At 32.1% G+C, this 11,739-nt stretch overlaps 1 protein-coding gene across 1 annotated transcript; it reads right to left on the bottom strand.

The window, feature by feature from the left end:
- Positions 1-1,328: 1,328 nt before the first annotated feature.
- LOC120283603 (protein FAF-like, chloroplastic) lies at positions 1,329-2,826 on the bottom strand. Its single transcript, XM_039290308.1, has 2 exons — positions 2,719-2,826; positions 1,329-2,571 (listed from the first exon to the last, which is right to left on the bottom strand). The coding sequence occupies exon 2, from the start codon at positions 2,528-2,530 to the stop codon at positions 1,373-1,375; it is 1,158 nt and encodes a 385-aa protein (XP_039146242.1). The 5' UTR covers positions 2,531-2,571; positions 2,719-2,826; the 3' UTR covers positions 1,329-1,372.
- Between the last annotated feature and the right edge of the window lie 8,913 nt (positions 2,827-11,739).

The raw sequence follows: 11,739 nt of genomic DNA, 5'->3' as shown, positions 1-11,739 counted from the left end.
CGTCCAAATTAATTGTTACTTTGAAGATATTATTTTATTTTAAATTAATTATTTTTAAAAAAATTAAGCATTAATTATAATTTTTCTAATTCATCTATTTTATTTAATAAAGTTTATTTAAAAGAGAGTATGCATCCCAATATAAGAGTAAAATTGTTCTATCATATTGTTTTGTAAATTGTAGGAGTTCTAAAATTAAACTTTAATTCTCATGTAAAACTTAAATGTGAAATAATTTAGATAGGAGAGATTACTGAATTTTCAAGCAAGAACAAAGAACATCACTTTCATCTCACTCTAAACAAAGAAATATAAGAAATATAAGAGAAAACAGGTAAGTACTATGCTCGTAAAAGATTCGATGATGGTGGAAAGATGATTGCTTTCTTTTGAGTGTGTTCTAATGTCTGGTCTTTTGCTTGCATTGACCATGTCTTTTTCTTTATGAGCTTGCACATCACTAACTCCTTTGTTAAATTATAACTAATATATCATCTTTTATATGACTTTAAATATGATATATGTACATATTCATATATATATATATATATATATATATAATAACACTTATTAGTACTGCAAACACAGACCATAGTATCCTTGTTCTTTTATCTTTCTTAACTAGTAGAAAGCAGCAACAAAGTAATAGTTTATAACTGTTGAATTGTACTAATGAAATTGAGTGTTGTTTTTCTGCTGATGTATATATAAAATAAATAAATAAATAAATATAAAAATGAATTGATTGAAGCTTGTGCTCCTGCAAAAGCAGAGATTAAACAAGTATTTCATGCCATTCAAAGTGATGCCGTTGTGTAGATCTTTTGCCACAAATGACATCAGTATGTGGTGTGGGCCTTCTCAAAATAAGAGCTCGCTGACCTTCAAAACAAAAAAAACCAGCTATAATATACCTCTTCAAACAATCATGTCTGAAATCCAGAAAGAAACCACTCAACTCCATCTCATTCATTAATCAAAGTCCAAATCCTCTTTTTTTTTTTTCCTTTTTCTTTTTTCTTTTTTCTTTTCTCTATAAAAACATTTATGCTTCCCCCTGTGACATGACGTGTCTCTTGGCTCATCATCTATCCCCTGTCACTGTTTTAGTTCCCATTCATATATATATATATAAACAAAGTGGTCTAATTATCAATCATCATCATATAATTAATAATAATGATAATCTCAACAGGAATAATAGTCAAGAAAAAGAAAAAAAAAAGGATAAGAAAAACAGAGAATGTGTGAAAGAGAGCTAGGAAAGAGATAGAGAAAGCAGGCCTTGAAAACAGAGCAAGGCTCTTGCAATACATAACAGAGTGAAGTGATTAATTGATTAATTATGGGATTAAGAGATAGTAAATAGTAGTTAATTAGTAACAATGCAGCATGGTTCATAGAAGAAGATAGGTCGCCGGAGCTCACTGCACCGCCGCATGAGGTAGAGCATCTCCTCTTTGCTCCGGCCTTTGGACGTGAACAGCAACTTGCTGTCCGCCGTTGTGTTCTCCATTGAACAACCACTGTCTCCACCGCTCAGAGATGACGCCGCCGCCACCACTGCGGCGGCAGCAGTCATGGTGGTGGATGGGACGCGGCGGAGCTTTGGTGGTTCATCTTGTTCATCCTCAACGGAGATAGGTGTTCCGCCGACGAACTTGTTGATTACTAGAGATGATCTGTGGACTTTCATGGATCCACTTTGTTGTTGTGGTTGCATGCTTACCTTCACTTCCACCACTGTTCCTCTGTCCACCACCTCAACCTCCTCCTCTGACTCTTGTTCTTCTTCTCCATCTTCTTCATCTTCACCTTCATCTTCATCTTGTTGTTGTGGTGGTGATTCTTGTTTTTTGATTTGAGAGGGGATTGGAAGTGAAGGTTGAGGAGAAGAGGTGTGAATGAAGGAGAGAAGGAGACGACCATCATGACGTTCAGCATGGAGGTAGTTCTGCGAAGGAACAGGGACAGCTTCGACAACGAGACGGCCATCACGGCGGTGAGGCCTCATGCTGAGACAAGGACCATCACGTCGAGAGATTGAAGGCAGTGGTGGTGGGAATGAACGCACTGGTGATCTCCTACTTATGCAACAGTGATAGTTCACACTCACCAGCTCCTTCTCCTCTCTCTTCTTCTCTTCTTCTTCTTTTTCAACTTCATCATAAACTTCTTCTTCTTCATCTTCATCTTCAAAGTTTTGAAGTGGTTCAATTTCATCAAGATCAGAAGCGAAAGGGGAGGGGGAGAAGTCATCGTCAGAGAAGACGTCGGAGCCGGTCTCAGAGCCGAGGCTTTCAGTGCAAACCTGGAGGCTTTTCTGGCTGATCAGAGAACTAGAGGAACGCCGTAGTAAAGGGTGAACATAAGGCAGCAGTGCTGGACACTCAACTACTACTTTTTTCTGTGACTGGATTGAGTTCCAGATATCCAACCGGCCATCTTCACTGCCTTCTCCTCCGCCGGTGCTTTGCTGGTTCACCGGAAAAACAGCAACAGGATTCACTTCACACACTACCACTGCCATCTCCCTTTCTTTCTTTTCCTTCTTCTCTTTAATCCAAACAACTGTATTATACACATGCAAAACATTTTGTTAGTTAATTAATTCCTACTCATCATCAACAACAAAAACAACATCATCAAAAGAAAGAAATCTAAGTTGAAACAAATATGATATATATAAACAGAAGTAGAACTAGAAGAGATAATTACCAAGATTCAAGAACTAGAAGAGCATGCAAAGATTGTAGTGAAGGAGTGGTGTTTGGAGTTGGCCGGTTGATAAGGAGGGAATGGGGGATGGGGTGGTATTTGTAGTGGAGAAAAAGTGAAGGCTTTCTCTATATCTCTATGATATTCTCTATTTTTCTCTCACTTCTTAATTTTTTAATATATATCTTATTATTATATCTTATTAATTCATAAAGTTCTGTAAACAAAGAACCTTTTTGGCAGGAGACTAAGTGGGCCCACCACCAAGCACCGCTCACTCCACCATCTCTTCCCACACCTTGCTTTATTTATTTACTTACTTATTGTAAGAGTAACATACGAGTGATGATAGTGTATGATAGTGGTATTAACTCTCCGGTAAAAATAAATAAATAAATAAATAAATGAGAATTTAACCTTTTTTTTTTAAAATATAATTGAAGATTTATAGTTCACTTACAATGATTTGTCTGTGATGTGGTATTTATTTTTGAATTTATATATATATTTGGAGTTACTTTAGAGTTTTAGATTGATTTTTTTTTTTTACTTATTTACTTCTTTTATAGTTCACACCATTCTAATTTATAAATATTTATCTTAATCGTTTGATGAAGAATAAAAAAATTAATTAAAATTAAAATTTTATAAATATTTAGTTTAAATTTTTATTTTATGCGTTCTTTTTATCCACTAAAATTATGTATTTAAACAGATAGTAGTAAAAATAATATATTTAAATTAATTTATAAAATTAATTTTAAAAATTAATATTTAAATTAGATATATGGGTATATAATTAGAAACATGAAAATCTTACATATGTGGACAAAAGAAGTAGATTGTATTAATTTGCATGTGTATTAATTGCTGTCAATTATTATGCACATCTATTTATTCCTAGCTATTTACTTTTTAAATTTCCCATGCATAAAAGTAAATGCCTACTCACTAGTCACTTCTGTAAACCACCATGCAAGTGGAGGATTTCTTCCTTCTCTTTTAATCTTATATATATATATATATTCTTTAATTAACTAAATAAGTGTATGAGTTATAATTATTTAATTATAAATCACCACAAAGATATTTGGACTATATGTATATCTGTTTTTTAATTTGTATAATTTAAATGAAAAAGAGGGGCGGCGAGTGTAATATATGTACACACAGTGAGCGCATAGAAGACCAATAAGAATAAAAAAGAATAATTAATTAATAAGATCGGTCGTATGAGAAAAAAAAAAGAATTAAAGCAAAAGCTCATTAGTGATGCTTGAGAGATTAACTAACAAAAAACTTTATCATTAGTGCTAAACTAGTCAAATTAATGCTAAGCAAAAGGTGAAAGTGGTCCTAATAAGGTACTGTTTATGATTGCTAGACTTTGATAACAAAAGATTTCCAAATGCATGATGAATGATGTGATGATTCTCTCAGACTATGATTTGGTTTTGACTTATGTTGAGCTTCTTTCAAAAAAATTTTTTTTTTTTCAATTGTTAATCTCTTTTTGTGTTTTTCAAACCCTAAGCACCATCTAAAGAAGAATATGATGAGCCATGCAAGAACACCATTGGTGAAGAATGTCAAGAGCACAACTTAGGATTTAGGATTTCCAAAGTCTGATCACTAGGTTAGTTTTTATAACTATACTATGTTTGTTTAGAGAGAAAGCATCTGGTTCTTCTTTTAAACATATGATATATATATATATATATATACACAGAGCATCATCAGCGAGACATGCAGTGATGAAATGATTCTCAAGTATGAGGTCTAGAGTTACTCCGTATTATATATGGTGACCACTTCTCATATATCCACACAGAGAGAGGAGAGAGAGAGAGAGAGAGAGAAGAGAGAAAAAGACAAGTTGCATGGCTCTGATTGGAAGGTTGAAAGTAGAGTAGCAAGTTGCAAGTGAATTGATGAGAAGAAGATATAGTTCTTCATGACAAAACACTGGACCAAACTGTGTGTTTCTTGGTGAAGTGCTTTTGATATTAATTAGAGTTGTGATATGCCATCCTTGTTTGCTTTGAATTTAATCATTATTGATTGGATCCGAACTCTCTGGATATATGATCATCACTTTGTTATTTATTATTTTTTAAATTTTTTTTAAGTTTATATATCTTTCATTAGTGCATGTTTAACTTAACTCATCTTTCAATAAGCAAATTAAAAAAGATATATAGATTAGTAAACATGCATGCAATATAATGAAAAATGCATGGAGGGGTACGTGGTCCCAGTGGTAAAACCACAATGTTTTCTTGTCTCAAAGCTCTTCAACAATGTCATGCATGTAGGTGAGCATATTTATATATAGTTATCAGTGAGTGATGAGGTTGGTTACAATAACCTCAGCAGACTCAATTCATAGAGGACAAAGACCATCCAACCAAGTTAAGATACTAATTAGCTCATGTTGTAACCTTTATGGCATGACCAGACAAAATAGGTGAAAACACTAGGCATTAGCCCAGATTCTCTTGTCCATTAATTTGGTGCCTCCTGTTCCCCTCATCTTTATATAAAACTTTCCATTTGTATCATCCCAGACAATGAGGAATAAGACTAGTGCTTGCATGACTCACATGCTAAACCATATTTCAAACTCTCATTAGAGAAATTCTCATTGAGTTTTGAACTTAAGCAAATGAAGTAATGACACTTGGCATCAGGCTTAATTAAATTGGTCTCAGTTTTAGCATTTAAAGTATGGTTCTCTCATCTCAGAAACAAACAACAACAGCAACAATAATAACAATAAAATATACTAGTACTACATGTCATGATCCTCATCACTCTTTCTAATAAATATACTATATTAGCTAGGGATGGTAAAGCAGATTGCTTTGCTTTGCCATATGGGGGATAATAAGTAGGAATAGCTAGGGGGGCAAAAGGTATTGGGTTCTTCTTTCTCTTGTAATGGTTGTTCCCTTCTTTTTCTTCATGACTTTGCTTACCTTTGTTATTGTATGCTAATGGGCAATGCACTAATGCATGACCAGCTACTGAGATTCCCACTTGTTTCTTCTTCTTCTTCTTCTTCTTATATCACTAACTACTACTAGTACTACAAAAAGTACTAGTATTACTTTTACTACTTATACTACAGCTCATGCAGTCAACATCACAGATGCCTTACAAACCCTGACTAGCTTTGCATGGCAAAATGAAGCAATTAATATATGTGTGTCCTTTGCTCATGCATGCATGTGCATGCAAGCAACTCTCATTTCCCATGCATGCAATGCAAACCTTAATTACTTATGTGTACGTACAATTACGTGGTGGAATTAGGTTTGAGATGATCACTAGCATTGAGAGGCCCCTCCAGCTCATATATATGTATATTTATCATTTATTTTTATGTATTTATGGATGTATCCTATTCATACTGCATGATGTAGTCCAGTGGGAGACATTGCTCATTGATATTTTGGTGCTTGTCTTTGGCTTGCCTACTTATGGTAAGACAGGATTCAACATCCAACACTACATAACATACCATAATTATTTCATAAATCTTTCAATCATCATCATGTGGTCTCCTATCAATATATACATCCCTCTCTCTCTCTCTCTCTCTCTCTCTCTCTCACACACACACACACACACACACACACACACACATTCACATAAGGAACATTAATATTTTCAAATGGATATGGTTGACATAATTATCCATAACTTATTCATATCTATATTCTGACTAAATTAATCTCATGCTTTCATTGTATGAAAACACTAACCTCCTTGCTAACTTAACTGTCAAATGTTTCGTAGCATAAGTCAATGCACACACACTTATTCAGCATTAATTTAATATGTTGCTTCATCAAAGGTTAATGTGAACATGAATTAAAGAAATCAAAAGTGGGCACAGTGAAGACCAACCCTAAAACTTTAAACATAACTATTAGGTCAAAAACATGTGAATTCTATCATTCTACCTATAATTGTGTGTATTCCATCATGCTTTAACATTAGTGCTCACTGCTCAATAGAGACTTTAGACTAACAATTAAAGAGGCCAACTTTTTTGACTTCTAAAATAACAACAACATCAATAATAATAATAATAATAACAATAGAATGTAAATAAATGACTTAATAATCAGTATTCATAAGATAATATAACTCATGTGGATAGAGATGGTCCACTACTTAATTAGTCAACTATTTGCTTCATTAGGAAACTATAATTGACATACTATACCACTTGTTCATTTTGATGACTCACAAATATTATTTTAAAATCCATTTGTCAAACAATTCCCAGTATAATACTAATTGATCGATCAGACATGGAGCTCCTTAGCTCATTTACATGGTATATATTTATATATACATATATGGCCTCAGTACATTATTATTTTTTTCACTTAATTTATTAATTTTTTGTTTTTATATTATAGACTTTAATTTAGTGGCTATTGATGACGCCATACGTGCTAAGCCATTGCTCATCTTATTCTTTATTTTGCTTTTCCTCTTCATCTTCAGAATTCCTTTTTTTTTATATTATATTATGTTCAACTTAAATATATTAACTAATTAAGAGTAGGAAAGTTAAAAAGGATGGATTCCTCTTCCTTTTATCCACCTTTCTTTCTGCTCTTTTGTTGCTTGTACATATACAAAATATGTACTAGCTCCTTTACTTTAAGCTTTGGTTTTTATAGTGCTTGTGCATGTGATCCACATAAAAGAGAGGAATAATTTCAAAAATATCCAAAGCTTGTCTTTTCTTTAATTAATCTGTAATTACATAAGATTAAGTACACAAGAATGTCTAACATATTTCAATTAAAATACTTTATGGGACTATATATTTACAATGATTTAATACATGATAGAGACTCCATACACTAATTAACTTGAATTTTCATAATGCATTCCATGTGAAAGAAATTTCAATAACCACATTTATGAAACTTCAAATCAAACGGTAAGTTTCGTGTCATCTATGTATTATAAGACTAGAGATAATGATCGATTTGTCTAATTAGTGACAATAATTAAAAACAACACCACATCAATAAGAGAATGAGGACAAAAACAATAACTCATATTTTTCCATAAAATGTACATTTGGCAAACTTGTAACTTGCACTTCTCTTTAATCCTCATGCAGCCATTTTATGATAATTTCATCTAATCATTGTAAAATTAATGAATTGATACGAATACATAACCCTTAAGTTTCATCATATATATATATATATATATATAGTTCACATGCATTGAGATACATACCCTTCTAACAACATATACTGAAAATAAAATAAAATAAATTAAATTAAATTAAAAACATATTATTATTATTATTATTATTATTATTATTATTATTATTATTATTATTGTTATTGTTATTGTTATTTTTATTATATAAAAATTAATGATAAACATTGAATTGTGAGTAGTTTGGATGAGAAGAACATCACCAAAAGAACACCATTGAATGAGAATAGGCAAAGAAGATGCTAAAGAATGAGCGGGAAAGCAACGCATGAAACACTGAAAGAACCTTCCGCTTGCCAATTCTGGACGACTAGCATCGAGCCACGTGTCAGAATAAACACGAACCACGTCGGCATCAACGCTTTTGGGCCACTCGATGGAATCCTCACCTACGTGGAACTTTCTTGACCCTCTGATCCCTAGAGCATCCCATCCGACGGCTCACATCCTCCCTCTCCTCCCTTTAGCTCTCACCACTAGTGGCCACTGAATTATGCCTTTCAAAAAACATTCCCTCGTTGTGGCCTCCTTTTTCCTCGAAATTTTGGAAAAAGTTTTGCTTCTTTAGTACGAGAAAATTTTTCTTTTTTTCTTTATATTTTTTTTCCCTTGTTGGAATTTTTCATGTTTTGATTCTTCTTCCCTTGATTTACACGAATTATTTATTTTATTAATTATCATCACATAGCATTTTATCCAACATAATAAAATGCAATTGGTTCTTTTATATATATATATATATATATATTCTATTAAATAATCTTAATCACAAGCATGGTTACTATATATGCTTGAAAGATGCTTTCTTTTAATTTATCCCTTATGTGGGAATAAATTGATTATATATTGTAAACAGGTAAGTGATCTAAAGAACAAATTAGGTAATTATTCTTATAATGTTTATAGATAAAACTTTCACAAGGGTTGTAGGGGCAATTTTCGACCGATGATGTTGTTCCCTCACCTACATCAGATATCTATAGAGTCGAATTTAATCTATCTCTATATCTCAGAATTAATGGCTAGCCATTCACTTTAATTTTTAAAAAGAAACAAAAACACATATGCATCTATCCTTGTTTTTATTTTGAATAAAAACAAAAACTAGAAACAGCATGAGCTAATTAGAATCATAAAATTTAAAGATATTATTATTCCAAAAACTTTTTTCATATATACCCATGCAATGATGCAATATTAAACTTCATGAAAGATGCTCAAATTCTCATAGTTAAATGAAAAGAAATATCAAGGTTAATATTGTTATTTTAATTATTTTGATGGACATATGTACAAACAACAACAGGTTGGCTTTATAAAGGATGTATCATATATATGCAAAGCCAAAATAGTCATAGTTCATTCTATTTTTGTAGTCTATCCTCTTGCACCTCGTGACTCAATTATAATTGTAGGGGTATATGCACAAAATTTAATAATTTTAAAACATAGACATTTTTATTTGCACTATTCTTTCATAGTAATTCGGACATAATAAGACAACAACGACATTTACATAAAGTTTTTTTTTTAAAAAAAATATATACATGCAAATTATTCACACAATTTTCCCCTACTTTGTCGCTTATGATAGTGCAAATTTAATTGTAAGAGTATATTATAATATTTGTTAGTTTTTAGATATGTGTATATATATATTCATTATTTGCTCTATTTTTCTCTATACACTCACAGATAATAACTCAATTTTAATTAACAATAAAAATATATATGCAAAATTTGACAATTTTTATAAATACATATACACAAATTTATTATTCGTATAATTTTTTTCATTTATAACTCAAACTAAACGGTTGGTATATAGAAAAAACTCGAGATATTTCGAGATATATGTACAAATTTATTATACACACTAGCATGTTCACACACAATAACACAACTTCAACAACATAGGTCAAATTATAAGACTTAGAGGTTTTTTAAAAATATACAAGAAAATTTTAAACTTTTCACTTTGGAACGTGCCTAAGTACTCCCAAAATAAATAGTTTTTATAAACATACAAATATTTTGTTTTCTCAAAAAACAAACATATAAAATGTAGTTGTATATATATATACATACATAAATATAAGAGCCACTGAGCCAGGCTGGTTGCAAATGGGCCCCAGACCAGGAAAAGGATGATGTGGGGCCCAAAGATACGAGGGATCGGAAAGCGAGCACGTGTGGTAGGAGGACGTCCATGTTCTGGCCCATCAGTGGTCGACACGCGGCGAGGCCCAAGTGGTGGGGTTAATGAGTACGGGCCGGCAGGTTAGTGGGCCCATTGGCGCAGAGAACGTGGTGGCGGGCCGGCGAAGCCCGCGGGTGCGGCACGGACCAGGCGTTCGTTATGGGCCTTATAAACAAAGATAAGAGAGAGAGAGAGAGAGAGAGAGAGAGAGGGTTATGTCTTCATATCTTGGGACTTGAGTCCCCACATCACTTCGTTTTGTCTTTTATTTTTCTCATTTTTATTTTTATTTTTATTTTTATTATATTATTTTTTTCACTGTTTTTTTTAAAAAAAAAACTGGTATTTATATGGTGGAAATTGATTGCATGATCCGTGGAGACAATCTCACGTACACTAACACATGATATGAAGATATATGCCCATAGATAGGAGAGAAGATGGCCAATTAGTTACTCAGGACTTTATTGGAATCTGTTTTTTACCTTTTTTATTATAACATTTGAATGAGTTGAGACCGATATGAGTGGAAGTGAGTGAAAAATAAAAATAAAAATGTTTTATTACTTTATATATATATATATATATATATATAAACAGATTAAAAACTGATTAATAGATTTTGTTATATGAAAATATCTCTCAATTATTTGAGCTTGTTTAGATTGTTTATAAGTTTTTTTTTAGGCAAAACAAAATTGGATATTTTCTAAACATCTCATATTCCCGCTTTGTTTGAACTTTTTTATTGAAAAATAATAATAATTAGAATAAAAAAAAATGATATCACTTGCATCTAACTAAACATAAAAACACATCATCCTCGTAAACTCAATTTAAAATTTATCCTTTATACACATTTATAAAATAAATAAATAAGTAAACACACACTAACATCAAAAAAAAAAAAAATCAGAAAATAAAATAAATTTTGATTGATTTATTTATTCTTAGCCACAAACAAACAAAGCCAAAACATGTGCGAGTTGTGTAGAACACACAGTGATCCGCAGAAGCACTAGACTAAGGTCAAAAGGCATTTGTCCTATTTATATTCGTACTAAAGAAATTAAGTGGAATAAGTCCATCAATGATCCATATGTACACAAACTACAAACCCACATATACAAAGATCATAACAAACACACACATAACTTTATGTCCTAGTTGCTCAATTGTGTCAGGGTTAAGGACAGTCACAAGGACCAGGGTCTGGTCCTGAGTGGGTGTGTGACTTTTGGGTTCAGATTCCAATTTGGATCCCAAAAGATGGAGAAGAAGATAGGCCAAAATATTGAGTGAAGTGAAAAGAGCGAGAGAGAAAAGAGTGTCAGGAAGGCACAAAAACAACCTCTCACTCACAGTCATGCTTTTTACTGTTTGTTTGGTCTAAAAAACAAAAGATTTATACAAATATGGATCTCTTTCATTCATATTAGATCATACCATTTTTGACACACTGGCAGCATGTATAATGGAAAACTTACTATTTCTTATTGTTTAATCTGTTTTTTTTGTGTCACTCCCTGTCGTTCATTCATTCGTTCAACACTCTCCTGTGA

The sequence above is a fragment of the Dioscorea cayenensis genome, chromosome 19 (assembly GCF_009730915.1).
Source record: "Dioscorea cayenensis subsp. rotundata cultivar TDr96_F1 chromosome 19, TDr96_F1_v2_PseudoChromosome.rev07_lg8_w22 25.fasta, whole genome shotgun sequence".
Classification (NCBI taxonomy): Eukaryota; Viridiplantae; Streptophyta; class Magnoliopsida; order Dioscoreales; family Dioscoreaceae; genus Dioscorea; species Dioscorea cayenensis.
The sequence above is the reverse complement of the archived record's forward strand: the minus strand, read 5'-3'. Positions and strand labels throughout refer to the sequence as shown.